General features: G+C 42.1%; 6 protein-coding genes across 6 annotated transcripts; 2 read left to right on the forward strand and 4 right to left on the reverse strand.

Moving 5' to 3' along the window:
* Positions 1-1590: 1590 nt before the first annotated feature.
* LOC108097876 (pickpocket protein 28) lies at positions 1591-4087 on the reverse strand. Its single transcript, XM_017200411.1, has 4 exons — positions 3891-4087; positions 3053-3719; positions 2289-2883; positions 1591-1931 (listed from the first exon to the last, which is right to left on the reverse strand). The coding sequence occupies exons 1-4, from the start codon at positions 4085-4087 to the stop codon at positions 1591-1593; spliced, it is 1800 nt and encodes a 599-aa protein (XP_017055900.1).
* A 492-nt stretch (positions 4088-4579) lies between these two features.
* LOC108098137 lies at positions 4580-6704 on the reverse strand. The gene is given in 3 exon segments (XM_017200861.2): positions 4580-5202; positions 5204-6329; positions 6388-6704. Coding segments are annotated over 3 exon segments (1410 nt in total). The 5' UTR covers positions 6612-6704; the 3' UTR covers positions 4580-5142.
* An 81-nt stretch (positions 6705-6785) lies between these two features.
* On the forward strand, positions 6786-8298 carry LOC108098040 (decapping nuclease DXO homolog). Its single transcript, XM_017200705.2, has 2 exons — positions 6786-7629; positions 7767-8298. The coding sequence occupies exons 1-2, from the start codon at positions 6932-6934 to the stop codon at positions 8194-8196; spliced, it is 1128 nt and encodes a 375-aa protein (XP_017056194.1). The 5' UTR covers positions 6786-6931; the 3' UTR covers positions 8197-8298.
* On the reverse strand, positions 8220-9330 carry LOC108098041 (rab-like protein 3). Its single transcript, XM_017200706.2, has 3 exons — positions 9197-9330; positions 8617-9135; positions 8220-8554 (listed from the first exon to the last, which is right to left on the reverse strand). Exons 1-3 carry the CDS (start codon positions 9240-9242, stop codon positions 8289-8291), a joined length of 831 nt encoding a protein of 276 aa, XP_017056195.1. The 5' UTR covers positions 9243-9330; the 3' UTR covers positions 8220-8288.
* Positions 9331-9352: 22 nt separating this feature from the next.
* On the forward strand, positions 9353-12616 carry LOC108098043 (NECAP-like protein CG9132). The gene is made up of 4 exons (XM_017200708.2): positions 9353-9541; positions 10206-10602; positions 10934-11136; positions 11251-12616. The coding sequence occupies exons 1-4, from the start codon at positions 9459-9461 to the stop codon at positions 11300-11302; spliced, it is 735 nt and encodes a 244-aa protein (XP_017056197.1). The 5' UTR covers positions 9353-9458; the 3' UTR covers positions 11303-12616.
* A 1478-nt stretch (positions 12617-14094) lies between these two features.
* Positions 14095-17076, reverse strand: LOC108098042 (UPF0472 protein C16orf72 homolog). Its single transcript, XM_017200707.2, has 5 exons — positions 16475-17076; positions 15261-15350; positions 15009-15195; positions 14711-14938; positions 14095-14619 (listed from the first exon to the last, which is right to left on the reverse strand). The coding sequence occupies exons 1-5, from the start codon at positions 16653-16655 to the stop codon at positions 14496-14498; spliced, it is 810 nt and encodes a 269-aa protein (XP_017056196.1). The 5' UTR covers positions 16656-17076; the 3' UTR covers positions 14095-14495.
* Positions 17077-17330: the final 254 nt, after the last annotated feature.

Here is a 17330-nt window from a genome sequence, read left to right on the forward strand (position 1 = left end):
GCGGGAATTTCTGTGGCGGCATGAATCGCATGAATCACGGCTGGATAAAATACATCCCCATAAAACTGGAGGCACCAGACAGTAAAACGTTTCCAGATGAAAACGTAGTCTAACTTATAGTGTACCGAAGAGCAGACCGAAAAACAAAATACAATGGTGAACAGTAGAGCCTATGGACTGACCCACAAGAAGTTTGATTTGTTTTTGATTGGTCATTTATACCAGAAGTTTTTAGTCACAAAACTAAATATTATAAATAATAGATAGATAATACCTACACTTTAAAAAGTATTTTTTGAAATATAATAAAAAACTGTTTAAAATCTAACTTGGCGTAACTAATTTTATTTTAATTTTAAACTTAGACGTAAAATGTCCATCTCTTTTTGCCACTACGTCCCTGAAGAAACCTGTAAACAATCCGCCACTTGTTTGTTTATAATCCCCATCCGAAAAAAGACAAATCCCAAAGCCAAAAAACCAAAAAACCAAAGCTGAAATCGAAAAAAGAATTGGGAATGCAGCGCTATGTGAGATACTCCATCTGGCCGTGTAATAAAGATTCTTACCACAAAAAAAGGAAAAGGAAAATAAAATAAACTATGCCGCGCGGGCAAAGAAACGAGGGGAGTATCTAAATCGAAAAGCAAGGGGAAATCGGAAAATGGGAAAACGGGAAAGTGAGGCACTTATGTACTTAGAGCGATGTGAGATGTGAAGTCGAGAACTCGCCGAAACAGACACACCCGGCCACTTGACATTGATGGGTGAGGATTTTCAGGAGGAGATCGAGTGGTGTCGCCTCAGACGCCCCAGCCATCACCCACCATTAGCCCCCCACCCATAGCAATCAGCTCGTAAAATCCAGAAATCCCAAGAAGTGACATCAGCCCCGCGAAATTCTCGCTCGTTTCATGTCCGCGTTTCGCTGGCCAAAAAAGAAATCCGTAACAAATTTTGGCCAATACCAAAGTTGTCTCTCAATTAAGTTTCAATTGGCACACAATGAGCCAAAAGAAAAACGAGGGCAAGTCGATGGATACGACGAACTACAAATGCCCTAAAATATACATATTAATTATTATTATTATTAATTAAGAGTTTTATTTTATATTTGTATAAAAATGTATTTACTAAAATTGAATAGGAAATTATATTGTTTTGAGGGAAACCTGAAGTATAAAAGCTTATTGTAGATATTTAAAAAACAACGCAAGAAACAAAATCGATAAAACAAATCAGACAAAGGTGTATTTCCAATAGCTTGCCACTTTTTATAATTGGTGGCGCGACCGGAGAAAATGAACAAGGTATCAATTAAAATTGGAGTCGCGTGGCGATTAGCGCCGACATACGATATCCGCAATCGCAGTGGGCGTGGCCCGAGTTTCCGGTTCAGCCCCCACGTTCTCGCCCTCTTTCTCCTTTTTTACACGGAGCAAAAATGTTATTAAATGTTATTAAGCTCCAATTGCTTTTATTTTATATCATTATTAATTATTATTTAAATTGTTGCAAGGGTTTTGTTATGGCGTAAGATTTAACATACAACTCTTTGTTTTTTATTTTTTATAGTTTTATTTATTTGATTTATTCCAGGTACGGATAGACAGGTGGATCCACTGGATTCACTGGGTCCACTGGCCGAACCTGAAGCATCTGCCAGATTCTCCTCTTCCCGCGACTCTTCTGCAGATCACTGTAGGCGGGTGGCGGCGGATTCCGGTTGATTCCGCCGCGATTACGGCGGAGAATCCTGCGGCCGGGCAACCGGACCGGAGTCAGCCAGCGGAGCTGCTCCAGGCGACGCGAGTGGCGCTGCCTGAGAGTTCGCGAGGCGCAATACGGACGAACGGTGATATAGAAGAATATCTCGATCACGGAGAAGATACTGAAGCCCATGAAGAGACCCAGAAGGCCTCCAGTATTTGCTGAAGGAAAGGGAGGGGAATTTTATAATTATTTAGATAACTAATATAATAAATAAAATAAATAAAATAAATAAAATAAATAAAATAAATAAATAAATAAAATAATAAACACAACTTTCCAATTCCTCTATGAACTTCAAATACATAATATAAAAATATAAATAGGTACATAATATGAAATAAAATAATAAAATAATAAACACAACTTTCCAATTCCCCTACGATCTTCAAATACATAATATAAAAATATAAATACCTAACAAAAAAATTAAATAACAAAATAATAAACACAACTTTCCGATTCCTCTATGAACTTCAAATACATAATATAATATAAAAATTCAATGGTTTACTCACACAAAAACTCGGTGAAGCCAAACATCTCCGACTTGGTGGTGCTGCGAAATATGTTGGTCATGTAGTAGAAGTGCAGGATGGAGATCTCGCTGGCGTTGCTATACGGTCCGTGGAAGATATAGTCGGGCAGGTTCTCGCCGGCCTGGAATCGCGGATCCGAGACGATCGAGGCCGTGGAAAGAGTGGCCTTGTAGGTCAGCTCAAAGCAGCCCGGCCAGCAGCTTTCGCAGGACAAGTTCGTCAGCGAGGACTCGATCTCGGTCTGCACCCGATCCGTGCAGAGATTATCGTTCGGCCCACACACCCTGGCCAATGGATCGATCCGGGGCAGGTAGTAGAGGACGCAGCTGCACTCGCGGAGCAGCAACTTGGCCTCGCATTCCAGCTCGCAGTTCTTGCGCGAATAGGTTCGGTAGTAGGCCAAATCGTTCTCATCGGAGAAGAGGCACCGACGCACCGTCTTCTTGATGGATCGAATGGAGGGCAGGGCGTCCTCGTAAACCGGCTCGATGGGTATCCGGGCCTCCTGTCCGCCGGTGACCACGAAGCCATAGTTGCTGACCTTCGGCAGCTCGGCGGGATTGTGGACAAGGATCTTAAAAAGGATTTATTAAGAATATTATATTATTTATATTATTTTAGTATTATATATTATATTATATATATTATATTAGTATTATATATTATATTATATTTATTATATAATATATTTTATTATATATTTACTCTAGCATAACTCTGATTCTGATTGGAGTACAGCTCACCTTGAAGCCCACGCTCATGGACTTGGTGCAGTAGTACTCCGCCCGGGAGGCGTTCAGCACGACGGTGAGGCCCATCCGGATGCCCGTGCCACCGGAGGTGCGCGGATAGTAGAACTCGGGCAGCTTGCGGGCATAGCCCTTCTCCGGCGTCCAGTCGATGGGCTCGTAGCGGGAATTCGGCTGAGCCGGCTCCCAGCGCACGTCGTCGCTGTAGTTGCGAATGAGGTAGGAGGGATCCAAGGCATTGAAGTTGCAGCACAGCCCGTCGTCCGTCAGGATGGAGTTAAAGAGCAGGGAGCACTCCTCCGCCCGCGAACCGAACGTGCAGTAGAGCAGCATCTTCTCGCACGGCTGGGCGACCTCCACGAGGATCGCCTTGAAGTACTTCCAGGTGCCGATGTAGGAGATGGTCGTATCGCCGCCCTGGTCGCACAGACCCATCAGCAGCGAGAAGTTCGTGCTGGTGCGCGAAATGCGCTCCACCTTGCTGAGCAGCGCCTGGTTGAGATTGCAGATCGTGATCGCCGGGAAGGGCATGTTGCTGGTCAACTTCTGCTTGGCACTGGTCGATATAATTATGGGCGAAGCGCTCCACTTCACGTACACGTTGGAGATGAAGAAGCCGGACAGGATAACCACCAGCACAAAGGCAATGCCGAAAAAGACTCTTGGAGTAGGGAGTACAAATGTAATAAGTTATGTAAAGTATAAAGTAAAATATGAGTTATGTAAAAAGTATGTATGTATATTTTTTTAAAGTATTATTCAAACAATTAGGTATGTAAAGAATGTATGTATCCATTTAATATAGTTATTTCAACTAGATTTGTTTCCTTACCGCTCCGTAATTGTGATACTCTCCTCGGCGATGTACTTTAAACCATGAAGCGTACTATTTTTTAGGTAGTACACCACACTTCGTTTAATCGCCGCACGGCTACAGATGGAATTGTCATCGCCGTCCGATTCGGAGTCGTTTTTCCTGCCCATCGAGGTGGCACTGTGCCGCCGCCTGTTCTCCGTCCACTTGCTCATGATGCACTGTATCCTGACTTCTGCGGATCGACTGTATTTATAGGTCACTGCTAACTACCAACTCCACTTGCACTTGCCATTGCATTGCGCTCATCAGCTTTAATCATATTGACCCAATGCAAACAAGGTCGACCATTTGCAGTGATAACTGCCAAATTGATTTTTGCCCCCCTCTGCAATCCGCAAATGTCGAAAATCAAGCAGATGGCCAGAAAATACGATTACACGGCAGCATAATACACTTTACACCTGAAAGTAAACAGAAATTCCCGCACGCTCTTCCCTTCAAAAGAAATAGACAGCATTGAATGAAAAACAATTTTGACTGACTGGCAATCAAAAACATAATTTAAATTTTCAAGCAGATTTATAATTTAAACCAAAAATTTTAAAACACACAAGTTTCTGTGTAGTGATGACATCATAGACATTAAACTGAATTGACCAAGATTTTCTAATGTTTTAGCAAATAACAACCCATCCATTTTGGAATTCAGAGTGGCTAAATTCATTTAATGGGCATCTTTCGTGAGCCAGTTGAGTACTTCATAAATAATTTCAATCGGCAACGGGCGTTTTCGATCCCTTATCCATTCACACTTAGCTACTAATTGTTAGACATTCGTGCTTTCATTAGCAGTAGGTGTGTATAAAAATAATTCTTAGGCGAGTTTCGATTTTCGGATTTACAGTTTCAATATTTTTCTGAGGTAGTAATTAAAAAATATTTAAAAATTATCTTAACCATATCTTATCATTATATTTACACAATATACAAGGCTTCATTATTTTATAGCAAATTTCATTGAATTTCATTTAAAATATATACGGCGAATAAAAAAAACAATTCTACTATTATAAAATTCATTAAAATTTCGTAAAAGACCATGTTTGTTTTTGTTTTTGTTTCAAGACAATCGTATTGGCAATTATGTGCTGATTTTTCGAGTTTTTAAATCATTGTTTTGTTTCCAGATTCAACAATTTCAATTTGTGTAAATGTCTATCAACTCATAGCATTCGTACTACTGAGATTTTAAACGGCAACTCCTTAACTAATTCGGATTGAACTGGAAGAAGTCCACTTTGAGATCGAGAATCGCCTCCGTGTTGGGGGGTTTCCTTCATGGTTAGGGCCTCCACCGCATTATCACTGGCATGATCGTAGCCATGGTTTACAGTCGGAGGAGCAGCTGCCACCGGCGGCTGCATGAGATCGCTAACATTCCGAAGCAGGCTCTCCTCCGAAGGCGGATGAAGTTGCCCGCCCGCCGACAGATTAAGACGCTGTGCAGCCTCGTCCGTCAGCGGATCGTCCAGCGACATGCTCAACTCGGCGTAGACCCCCAGATTGTGTGCTACCGCGCCGTCGCCACCTCCGCCAGCAACCAAAGCTGCAGCCTCTGGTTCCGGTGTGGGAGCCTGCGGCGATTCCATGGCCGACATATCCAAGGCATACTGACCTTCGGGTATGCCCAGAACTCGTGCGGTCCGAGCATTAACAAAATGCAATCCTGAGGTATTACGTATGAGTCGCTGGCTTCGCAGCTGCAGTTGCTCAACAAAGTCGTTCAGTTCGTTCAAGAAGAGATCAGAGCGCTGCTCCTCGCTGAGATGCGAATGACGCTGCAGCTGGGCAGTTAAAAGGCCAAAAAGCGAAGGGGTAGAGGGATGTGCTGCCCCTGAAGACGACGATGCTGACGGCTGTTCGCCAGGACGCGGCATATGCTCCGGAAACTTCACAAAGTGCCGCTGCAGCCGACGTCCCAGGAAGATCTTTCCGCAGCCTGGGCAAACTGAGTCCTTGGGCACGGCTCGTGGTGTGGGCGTTGTGGCAACCTCCTGGCTATTGCTGATACTTTTTGGCGCTGGCATAGGTGCACGGTAGTCCTTGTCCCGCAAGTCAGCTACCAGCATATCCAGCATTTCAGCTGAACTCGGCTCCACTGGGTGGCCATTGATCACGGGAGCAGGCTGCGGCATGGATCCACGCACCTGGCGACCGGAACGAGTGCGGTGAATATCAAGAGCTGGTTTCTCCTCCAGCGGTGGGGGTTTTTTGGCCGCCGAGGCTGTAGCATTCGATAAACTAACTCTTTTCAGCGGCCTTCCCACTTTGGGCGGCGGATTTTGGGCATTTAGTAGTGTCGGCGGACGCATGCCCATACCAACGGGATCCAAGCAACGGTAAATAGTCATTTGCTGGGTCACCGCATCTGTGCGTATTACCTGATTGCGCTTTCTACTCGGAATTGCAAAAATTTAAAGTTTGAATTGCCATTTCAAGAATTACTACCCACCGATCGATGACTATGTGATCATCCTTGGCAAGCTTGTGCAGGTTGCAGGCTAACTGGCATAATGAGTCCTTGTCTTGCGCTCCTGAATCCGGAAATTCCTCAATGGGCGCGGACTTCTCGGGCGGATTCTTAACATCCTGCTGTTCATCCTCCACAAAATCTTGTTTCTCTGACAGTGCCCTTAGTTCAGCCAGTACGAGCGGATCCTCCATTAAATGCTTCATTGCATAGTGTGGATCCTTGTTTTTAAATAAATGCAAAAATAGAGGAAAAAAATCAAAATTCAGTGTCAGTGTGACCGCTGCTGGTAACAAATAACACACCAAAAACCTAACAATTTTATTGGCAATATAAAAATTGGTATTTAATTTTTTATGTTACAGGATAAATTATTTTACTTGAATATTTTTTTTTAGCTCCGGCGACATCGATGTAGACGGTGTAAATCGATGTTTTTTTAACTAAACTAAAGCACAATACTTTTTTTTTCTAAGTGGGGCTTTTTTTTCAGTAGAAATCGAGTTCTGAGGAGACCTTGGGAAGGATGGTCGACATTAAAGGTGTAATAAGCCTGCCTTGGCAGCAGCACAGACACTATGGCCCATACGATCGCCCCTTTCCGTCGATGAGCCAGCCGGAATGCATCGGCGTCTGCAGCATCGACGCTAGCCGGAATTTTGTAGACGATGCCAGCGGCGCCAGCTACTTGGCTGCACGGCCCTGGCCAAGTCTTCCGATTGATCTTAATGCGGGCATTGAAAACGTGATCCGCAAGCCCGCGGATTTCGCAGCCAAGGATCTGGAATTCGATCTCCTCTACATCCGTCAGCACAAGGATGAGTTGCTTCGCCCTAAAAAATCCGATCCTGGTAGCCTGGAACTCGCTGCGGACTTTGTCACATTGCGCGGCATTCTGCGAAAAATAATGTGCTTGCAGTACGAATGGAATGGTGATTTCCTCATCAAGGCGACGCTGCTGAACGGCACCGTTTACATGGCTAAAGAGGACACGCCGGAACAGAGGCTGATAAACGAAAACGCTACGACGGCCCAGCTGGACATGTGTTCGTGGGGCTTCAAGTTCGAGCAGTACTTGACGAGCGTCCAACCGCAGGGCAAACCGGTGACCAATGTCCCAGTCAACGAGGCGGAGGAGTTTATGGGCATGTTCCGGACAAATCTGGAAGGACTGCGCCTGCTTTACGGCGCCGAAATGGACTGCGTAGACAGCCAGGAACCAGTGTAAGTAGATCCAGGGCTTGAATTACAACTACTGGCCTTTAAACTTTCCCAGTTAAATGACAGAATTCCTTTCTGTCTGTTAAATGCATCATTGATAAAGTTCTTACAAAAAATTAACTCTTTACCTTTTTTTTTAGTGACTTTAAAGATCCCAAGGTGCTGAGGTCTCTGAAATTTGTGGAGCTGAAGACCAGCAGTAACACTAAGAACCCCAAACAAATGCGCAACTTCGACAGGTACAAGTCTGCAAACTGGTGGAGTCAGTCGTTCTTGGTGAACATCAAGACGATCTTTGCTGGATTGCGGGACGCCAAGGGCCAAGTGACGGAAATCAAGGAGTTTGATGTCCGTTTGCTAGCTCGCAACAAGCCGTGGAATCCCTCGGCAATAACTTGGTTTTTGGAGCAGTTCCTGCGAAACCTGAGAGCGCTGCTAATCGCCATTAATGATCCGTTTGCCGTGGTCCAGGTGACTTTTCGGGAAAAACGGGCCTACTATGAAATATTGCGCGGATCGGAGCATCAAATTTTACCGGATTGGTATCGAAATATTTTTAAGACGAAATGATTGATCTAAGAAAAGCCGTAAACTGACCGATCCACAATTAAGGCATTTATTTTAATAACTAAAGATAAAGAATAGAAATGCTCAAGCATTTATCACTTTAAATCGTTGGTCTCCAAAAGCGGAACGGCGCTCGATTCCAGTTTGCAGCTGGTCGGACCATAGCGACGCCTATCCGGCGGACTGCCGGCGTTAAAGCCACCAATGCCATATGGATGGTTACCACTGCCACCCAAGGATTCGCGTTTCTCGATCACACAGTCGAAAAAGCGGGACAGCTTGACGGCATCTGTGGTTCCTGCTGCCAGACTACGGGTGTCCCGGCAATTTAGCCAGATTTCCTCGGCGCCACATTTGTCAGCTAGAATAACAATATACACTAAATAACTTTGAGCTAGGCAACCTTAAGATATGGAGAAGTACCTATTCCGCCTGCCTTTTTCACCGCCGTCTTGGGCTGACGCTTTTCGTCGATAAGGTCCAGCTTGGTGCCCATCACTAGAATCGGCGTTTGCGTGGCGCCCAGAAACTCCTCCATGTCGAACCGCACGTGTCCATCGGAGGTGGTCGAAGTGTTCGAGGAGAAACTGCCCAGCGGGATAGGCGATGGGGGCAGGGAATTGCCCCTCGATTTGTAGGTATCCTTGCCCTCCTTGTTCACAATTTCATAAAGCCAATCGAGCAGCTGCTCCTGTGATTTGCCATTGGTGAGATCGTGCACCAGGATAATCCCATGGACGCCCGTATAGAATACGCTGCGAGTGTTCTTGTGGCTCAGCGATCCACCCACATCAAAGAGTTCCACAAAATAGGGGCATTGGCGGGCTGTGCCCTCCTTGAACTCGTGGATCTTTACCTGGATGTTGCAGCCAACCGTCCATCCCGGTCGTATTAGGGACTCATTATGGGCAATCAGGTGGGTCAGGCACGTTTTGCCCACACCTGCAGAGACAATTTTCGGGGATTAGGGGTCCAAAAAACCTTCGATTTACCCTTTATTTACCAGAATCGCCAACCACAACAATTCGCACTCGATTGTTCATCGCCATAGTGTGAGTTTGGTCACACTATTGCGGCTTCAATTAAATTCCACCAAACAAAATACTAAAAACAAAAAAAAAATAGTTACTTTTAGTGCATTTTTGCGAATCATACGATATTATTAACTTGTCACGCAGCGGGCACACTGGCTAAAAAAGCTTAAAAAAAACACTTGGCAAAATTGAGATAATAAACAAAATCAAAAATAGTTGAATTTGTAAAAGATGGAATACGAAAGTGTGCTAATCGTGAAGCCCGAGGTGTTTATCTACAAAATACCGCCCCGTGCGAGCAATCGAGGCTATAGGTGAGTCAAACAATCGGAGTGGAAAAAAGGTGACTACTTTTTTCTCCCGTTTTTTGATCCAAAACTGAAAGTTTTCCGTGCATTTCAACGCCCCCACATTATATACACACTTATAAATACATATATAATGTGTGTTTGGGGCAAGAGAATGCATTAATTATGTTATTTTAGCCAAGGTTAAAGGCACCCGTCTTGTTGTTCTTGTCGTGCAGCTAAAGTTCAATTTCAATTGATTTTTTTCCGTGCAATTATTGTTGTTGAACATTTTCTCTTACACGTATCCCAAAAAAAAACGGGCGGAAAATAAGCTTTGCTGGCGTGTGTGTTGTTATTGTTGCTATTGCTGCTCTCTTTGTTTTCCTTTTGTTGTTGTTAATTTCACAGTTAACTGCGCTCAGGTGAGCAAAAATTATATATTAACAGAATGCCTTTAATATTAGGGTATTACGAGTGCTTTTCTGAGTAAAATTCCTAGAAACCAGATTATTCCTAAGTTTGGTGGAATATATAAACACCAGGAAGTTATGTCGCTCAAGATTGTTCCAAGTACTTTCCATTTAGTTAAGGTTCTCAAGACTACAGCTACTGTTTCTGATAAAGATAATAAAGACATTCAGATGGATAGATAATATTACATTTTGAATATTTTGTAAACCATCCATAGGGCGGCAGACTGGAACTTGAAGGAGCCCACCTGGACGGGCAGGATGCGACTGGTGGCCAAGGGCACCGCAGTTATTCTTAAGCTGGAGGACAAAACCAGTGGCGCCTTATTCGCCAACTGCCCCATCGACACATATCCCGGAGTGGCCATCGAAGCGGTATCCGACAGCTCCCGGTACTTTGTCATCCGGGTGCAGGACGACAATGGACGATCGGCATTCCTTGGTCTAGGATTCGGCGATCGATCGGACTCGTTCGATTTAAACGTTGCGCTGCAGGATCACTTCAAGTGGGTAAAGAACCAGGAGCAGATCGAAAAGGAGAAGTCAGAGCCCAAACAGGAGCTGGATCTCGGATTCAAGGAGGGCGAGACCATCAAGATCAACATGAGGATAACGGTATGTTAAGCTAGCTGGCTAGCTGACTAATCATTTACCAAATGAAACTTTTTCTAAGCAGCTTGTTAATCTTATTTGTCAACAAAATTTGTGTAATCCTATCCATCAACTCAAAGACTAGATGGATGCAAGTCTGCGCATTTCTTTTTGTTGAATCAGCTATTCAAAACGAGATAATTCAAGCAAGAAAAGAATATTCTTTTGAAGTAGATAACTCAAGCTGTATTGGGTGTTTAATTCTTCATCATCATCTGCTTTTCGAAAAAGATAAACTTTTTTATTTTTGAGACCAAAACAGAGCTGCTCTTTACTTGATTCAACTTGATTTCAGAAAAAGGATGGCTCCGAGGGACCTTCGCGCACTGGCAAGAACAAGGGCACGGGCGTCCTTCCACCGCCGCCTGGTGGCCTTGGAAAGATCGCTCCACCACCGGCAGCCGCCGCAGCCACGACGGTACGGCAAAGTCCCGGCGTTTCGCCCGCCCACAGACCCGCTGCGGGAGGATCGGAATGGACTGACTACGCATCCGCTGGGTTAGTTTTTGACATATGTATTATTATTTTGACTAAAATTAAAAAAAATTATTGGCTTTTTTGTTAAGTTAATGATTTAGGTGCCAATTTTAATCCTATTTCCTGTACTTTCAGTGGCAACCAAGGACAACAGAACTCAGCCAACGCCAACTGGGTGCAGTTCTAGATAGACATCCTCCGGTTCCTGCTGCTGCGCTTCTACCCCCAAAACTTTATGTTTTAAGACTCTTCAGATATTTTTTTATTTTCCATTTGCAAGAAAACTATTATTTAAATTAAGTTTGTTTTGAATACGACCAAAAGATTGAACAGAACATTCAGCGAAGGCGTCACGCGTTAAAGTTAAAGTTTTTTAATTAAATTGAAATTGTGTATTAGTTTCTTCGCCCACCACTCGCTCTATTTGTCTCTCTCCCTCTGTCTTTGCTTCTCGCTCTAACTGAAGGAGAAATGTAATAGCGGAACGAGTTCTCAGTGGGCGGGGATTTGTAGCAAACTATTTAGCCTGGTTGTTAATTGTATAAATGATGATAACGATAATTTTTCAATGAAAATTATCCTAAAATGTAATTTGTTAACTTCGAGATAATGCAACTAAAAATGCAAATTATGTTTAAATCAAGTTAAACACTGCAAAAACTGTACTAAAGTGAAATATTCAAATTTGAGTACTTACATACGAACATAAATACACACGTGAAAGGACATTCCGCAGATGAAAGATAGGACGCATAACATACCAATTTAATTTATTGTTAAATCTACTAAAATTATCCCTGATCATCATGTTTTACACCACCTTGTATGGAATACCACAAGTTATACAGTTCTATCGCCCTGTTCCCGCTTCGGCTTTGATCAGATTATGTAAAACGAAAAAAGCTTGCTCTACATATTCGGTTAGAGAAAACATTTAAAGGAGCCGCAATCGGAAAGAAGGAGATATATATATATTTTTTTTTGTTTAACACATGCATAGCAATTAAGTAAATCAAATGAATTATATATAATATACAATATGAAGAAATATCCATATGTATTTAATAAACCACATACTTGTAGAGAAGGAAATCGTACTAACTCTGAATTGTTGTTTGAGCCCCAAGAAATTGATTCCCCACCCTAAATGAATATCCTAGACTAAACTTTGTGTCCCAGCTCTTTGTTTCTGTTGCTGTTGAAAGATTAGCAAATGTCAAAAAATCTAAAAAAAAAAATAGTTCTATTTGTTCCATAAGGTTTATAACTAGAGCTGCATCTGGCACAGACATTCATGGTTTTATCTACTGTATATCTATGTGAAAATTCCTGAACACTTCTGGTGGAGACAGCGGGTTTTAAAATTATTTTTCAGAATTTTTAATTGATTGTCGGGCAAATTTTTATTTTTTTTTTTTTACGGGAAACATTTAGAAAATTGTATTGTTCGATTTCTGATTATTAAGAACAATAAAGTCTTGTATATCTTAAATACATAAAAGGCACGTTGTAAAATATTTTGCGAAATTTTTGGTTGATGGTTTTTAATTTTGTTAGAAAAACGCTGTTTCCACAGGCTTGCGGTTATGGTTGAAAACCTCAGAGCTGCTAAACAGGACTTTTTCATTGCGGCTCCCTTTTATTTCACTCGAGATAACCTTCGAAACGAACATAATCGCCAGCTTTGAGCAGCCAACAAAATCAACAAACGAAACAGAAATTACATGGAAACAAATAAAGAATATATGAATATATATATAGATATACACAAGATATATACAAAATGTAATTAAAATTAATGAAATACGAAATAAAAATAGCAATGAATTTCAATGTGAAACTAGTAAGGCTATTTACTTTATAGAAAAATATGGATTGAACATAAAAACAATAGTCCCCTAACAAAACAAAAACTACATTTAGTTAACTTTTATGTTTTTTTTCATATGTTTTTATTTAACTTACAATTTTGTTTTCGGTTTTCTTGTAGTTTGTTTTTTAAGATGTTCTTTTTTTTAAGATTTTCTTATAAATTTTTTTTAAATAATTCTTTAAGTTTTAGTACATATAATTACAACGCATTATTTTCATAGGACTTCGATTTTCGACTCAACTGCCGCTTGACTTCGGCCCGATACACATTTAATTTAGCCAGCTTCCTGATTCCTTTCTATATATTTTGCTTTAGTAATTTGCTGCTTCCGGGGATTGTTCATTATAAGATATGCCGAACTACATGGATCAGTATTACATCATCGTATGGTTTTCATATAGATAGCTATATGTATAATAGATGCTGTGTATATGGTATAAACTGTCTAGCTTGAAGTAACAATCACCACAGATTGTATAGTTATAGTTTTTGTTTGGATTTCAGCGACCTTTTTAACCCGATCCATCTATTGGCTTGGCAGACTCCTCTTTTCACAATATATAATAAATACATCTTCTTAAGGATAATCTCTAAAGACTTTAATTCACCAGACGTCAAGCCAATCCATACCAATAACTTGATCATGGTTTTATTTCCGCATTCAAATCACTTAAATTTTGGGCTTCAGATTTTTTTTTAGGTGGAATTTTGTTTTCTGTTTCGGGGGAAGACACCATATATACATATAAATATATAGATATATATATTTGCATCTTTAGCTGTATAAGGATTCGGAATATGGGAGAAGTGAAACGGGACAGGCGGCTTTAAGTAGCATATATAAATAGTATATATGTAACATTGTATTTATGTTTCGGTTCACTTGCGGTGTCTCTCGATTTAGTTATTTACACAGCTTCAATTGTGGTTTATGTAATGCCAAAAAGGGGTTTGTATATTTTACAATACCTTTCACTATTACAGCATTCCTAAATCTTAATTTAGACACACAGCTGGCCTATAACAGATATCGTACTCCTAAACTCTTCACTCCGCTGGTTGTAATGCTTGATGACAATGATCAACAGTTTGTGTAACAATGCCCGGTATTGGCATTGTATTCATCAACATAAACATCTTCAGCTGTCATTTCTATCAGCATGACTTGTTGTTCACTTAGGTGCTATTAACTATAACATAACTTAGTCTTATGTATGTGTGATTTTTGTGTGTTTTACGTACATTTGCTGTATGTAGGTGCAAGGAGTGAGGAGAAAGGGTTTCTTTTATGTAAAAAAAAAAAGGTATATGGTAGGCAAATATCGAACCGAAAACCTAAACATATATTAACATTATATGTTTTCGTAAGCCTTTGACATCCAATCGGCCGTTCATTAAATTTTTCGCGTTTTTTTTTTGTTATCTTTCTTGAATCCAAAAGTCGGAGTGGATTGGTGTTTTGATGACCGGGAGCTTAGCTTTAGGCTGGGATGCGATCGGTACAGGATTACATGAAGCGCTGACGTTTGCTGCTATAGTGGCAAATGTCCATCTTGTCGTCAATAGGACTGCCGGGGCGCTTGCAATGGCGCGCTATTTCGTTGGCAACAAATGCAAAAAGTTCCGGACCTCTGAAATATAGAAAAGTTACTAGATTAGGAAATGCTTACATCAAGACTCTTTCTCTAATTCTGTGTTAACCATTGAATCCCTTAAACTAACCGTGGACGCAGAACCAAGGCCTCCTTAAAGGTGTGCAAATCGTCGCCGATTCCGCCACCGGGAGCGCTGCCCGTTCCCTCCTGACGGCCACCGGCTGTTCCGGCGGACAGCAGATGCCCACCACCGGTGGCAGTCGGCGGACCACCTGCCAAACCGAGTCCGGAACTGTGGAATCCCAGGCCAGAGCCTCCGCTGCCGCTCTGGTGGTGATGCTCCGGCTTCGGTGAGCTGCAGAAAATGAGGTGAGAAAACAAGTTTTAATAGGGCTTGTTCGGGGTTGATTGCAACGGCGACTCACCGACGATTGGCATGTGGATTGGAATTCGATGGCGGTAGGGGCTTTCCGGCCAAATAGGCCAACAGATCCTCGCGCCGTATCATCCGGCGTTTTTTGCTTCGCGCCCAATCGGCCAATTCGCGAGTGCGTCTTTGGTAGCCGCACTGAATGGCAGCGTCGCTGGTGCGTTTGAGACCATCACATGATTCTGGTGCGAATCGAATAAAAGGATAATTACATATCATTATCCTAAAGAGGACATTTGAAACCAACCTTTGTAAAGTGTTGTCACAGTGCCAGCTGCGGTCTGGAAGGGCAGCCAAAGGGCGCCTGTGTCTGAGGAAAATGTGTTTGATGAGCGCTCTGCAAGACAAAATTAAATACATTTAGGATTGTGTGGATTTTTTTAAATTAAATTTTTTTTTATTTAAAATTAATTGCTTTTAAATATTTTATTTTGATTCTATATTTTGATCCAGACCGGAATAAAAATTTGGAAAAGTGTATAGAATTTCTGCTACAATAGGCTATAAGATAATTTAAGTGATTATAAGCGATTTTGATTTGGAATGTGAACAATTAAATCAAACATGTTGGAACTGTCGATCGTTTTTCCCTTTCTCCCTTTTCTCCCCTGCTTCTTGCACACCTGCTGCACGAAAGGACGACAAAGGACGAAAGAAAAAAAGAGGGAAAGGGAACTCAAAGAGACGTTATCGACCCGGAGGAAGAAGAAGAAAGTGGTGCAAGAGGGATGGCAATAGACCCTAGAAAATTTTAATTTGCAACGAAATAAAAACAACAATGCAAGAGCGAAGAGCAAGACAGATTAATCTTCCACTTATTTTCCCCTTTACTTTATGCCAGTCGAAAACAATGACGAAAGCAAAACAGCTGTTCGACCCACACACGCACACACAGCCAAACAAACACTGATGAACCTGCACGCACATGTTGATTAATGATATCAACAACAACAATAACAAATTTAGGGATAGAAAATTCTTTAAGGCGACGCCTTTGCCCTTTTCTCACATCTTCCTCTTCCTCTCCCCGTTCCATTGCCATTGCACTTGACTCTCGCCGTCCCTTTTTTTTATCCCCCTCTCTTTCTTGTTCCCTTGCTGTTCTATTGCATCTTGCCCCCCATTACTGCTCCACCCGTTCAAAACAACAACAACACTGGAGCCCTTTCTGCATTTTGATAATGCGTAGTTTAAGGAGTGAGCGAGAAGGGGAGTTGCATTTTCATGAAAGCCGGGCTGTTGTCTCTTCTTCTTGTTGTTCTATTAATACCTCGCCCAAAACTATTTTTGAAGAGAGACTGCACACACACACACACATGTACGCAGATAGACAGGCAGACTCACACGGATAGAATGGAAACACAAAGAACACTAAAAAAAAATGTTGAAACATGGAAGCCGAAGCCTACGCCCTGGAAAGGGATAACGGGATCCCTCTAGTCAACCACACACTTGTCTCACCTCTATAAAGCTGAGCGACGGCAGTTGCCGAATCCTGGAATGCTCCCCACACTGTGCCCAAGTTGTTGTCCCTCTGACGCACATATTCACGTTCGAACTCGTCGTGCTGACCATGTATTTCTCGGTGACACTGCTCCTCCAGCCAGCTCTCCTCTCCACCCGACTCCGGTTGTTGTTGCATTTCTCTCCTCTGCGTCGCACTCCCTATCTCTCTTTTCGGGCGAGTTCCAAAGTTTCGGTTCCTTTCCCGTTCCGGCAAATGCCTGGACAACCTTCTTGTGCTTCCGCTGCTCCTTTTCTGCTTTTGACTCTTCTTCTTCTGCTGGTGCTGCTGCTACGACGACACACGCACAAACACACACACGCGAAACGCACCAACACACTGACGCACTTTGGACCACTGTTGGGGTTTTGGTTTTAAATTAACCAGGAATTTGGGTAGTAATCCCTCGTTTTAACTGTTTTTCCGAACCGATGCCTCTTCTGGCAGCTCGTTTGTAAATTATTTTAATTTATTTATTTGCTACAAGACGAGCAAGCAGCACTTTTATGTTGTAAACCAGCACAAAAAAGAACTCACACTCAGTGACAGCGTTGCCATATTTCCGAGATCTGTCAAAGGAACTTATTCTAGTTCGATTTCTGGTAATCAGTTCTGCCCCGGTGAACCAGTCACGATTTTAGTGTTATTAAAAATATATATGGTTGATAAATGCTCCATGTTTGATATTATTACACTGTTTTGGGGTATTTTAAATAATATATATACATTTTACATTATACATTTTATAGGTATAGGTAAGTATTTTCAGTATTTTATTTTTTGTTCTAGATTCCAGACACAATTTAAAAAAAT

The sequence above is a fragment of the Drosophila ficusphila genome, unplaced genomic scaffold (assembly GCF_018152265.1).
Source record: "Drosophila ficusphila isolate 14025-0441.05 unplaced genomic scaffold, ASM1815226v1 contig_197, whole genome shotgun sequence".
Taxonomy (NCBI): Eukaryota; Metazoa; Arthropoda; class Insecta; order Diptera; family Drosophilidae; genus Drosophila; species Drosophila ficusphila.

Excerpts from the sequence above, each read along its gene's own strand:
- LOC108097876 (XM_017200411.1), bottom strand. The coding sequence starts at position 4,087 with ATGAGCAAGTGGACGGAGAACAGGCGGCGGCACAGTGCCACCTCGATG. Across the intron at positions 3,720-3,890 it reads AGTATCACAATTACGGAGCG|AGTCTTTTTCGGCATTGCCT; the intron begins GTAAGGAAACAA and ends CCCTACTCCAAG. Across the intron at positions 2,884-3,052 it reads CCATGAGCGTGGGCTTCAAG|ATCCTTGTCCACAATCCCGC; the intron begins GTGAGCTGTACT and ends ATCCTTTTTAAG.
- LOC108098040 (XM_017200705.2), top strand. The coding sequence starts at position 6,932 with ATGGTCGACATTAAAGGTGTAATAAGCCTGCCTTGGCAGCAGCACAGA. Across the intron at positions 7,630-7,766 it reads GTAGACAGCCAGGAACCAGT|TGACTTTAAAGATCCCAAGG; the intron begins GTAAGTAGATCC and ends CTTTTTTTTTAG.
- LOC108098041 (XM_017200706.2), bottom strand. The coding sequence starts at position 9,242 with ATGGCGATGAACAATCGAGTGCGAATTGTTGTGGTTGGCGATTCTG. Across the intron at positions 9,136-9,196 it reads TGTTGTGGTTGGCGATTCTG|GTGTGGGCAAAACGTGCCTG; the intron begins GTAAATAAAGGG and ends TTGTCTCTGCAG. Across the intron at positions 8,555-8,616 it reads GAAAAAGGCAGGCGGAATAG|CTGACAAATGTGGCGCCGAG; the intron begins GTACTTCTCCAT and ends TTGTTATTCTAG.
- LOC108098043 (XM_017200708.2), top strand. The coding sequence starts at position 9,459 with ATGGAATACGAAAGTGTGCTAATCGTGAAGCCCGAGGTGTTTATCTAC. Across the intron at positions 9,542-10,205 it reads GCGAGCAATCGAGGCTATAG|GGCGGCAGACTGGAACTTGA; the intron begins GTGAGTCAAACA and ends AACCATCCATAG. Across the intron at positions 11,137-11,250 it reads ACTGACTACGCATCCGCTGG|TGGCAACCAAGGACAACAGA; the intron begins GTTAGTTTTTGA and ends CTGTACTTTCAG.
- LOC108098042 (XM_017200707.2), bottom strand. The coding sequence starts at position 16,655 with ATGCAACAACAACCGGAGTCGGGTGGAGAGGAGAGCTGGCTGGAGGAG. Across the intron at positions 15,351-16,474 it reads CGTCGCTCAGCTTTATAGAG|AGCGCTCATCAAACACATTT; the intron begins GTGAGACAAGTG and ends TTTGTCTTGCAG. Across the intron at positions 14,939-15,008 it reads AATCCACATGCCAATCGTCG|CTCACCGAAGCCGGAGCATC; the intron begins GTGAGTCGCCGT and ends CATTTTCTGCAG.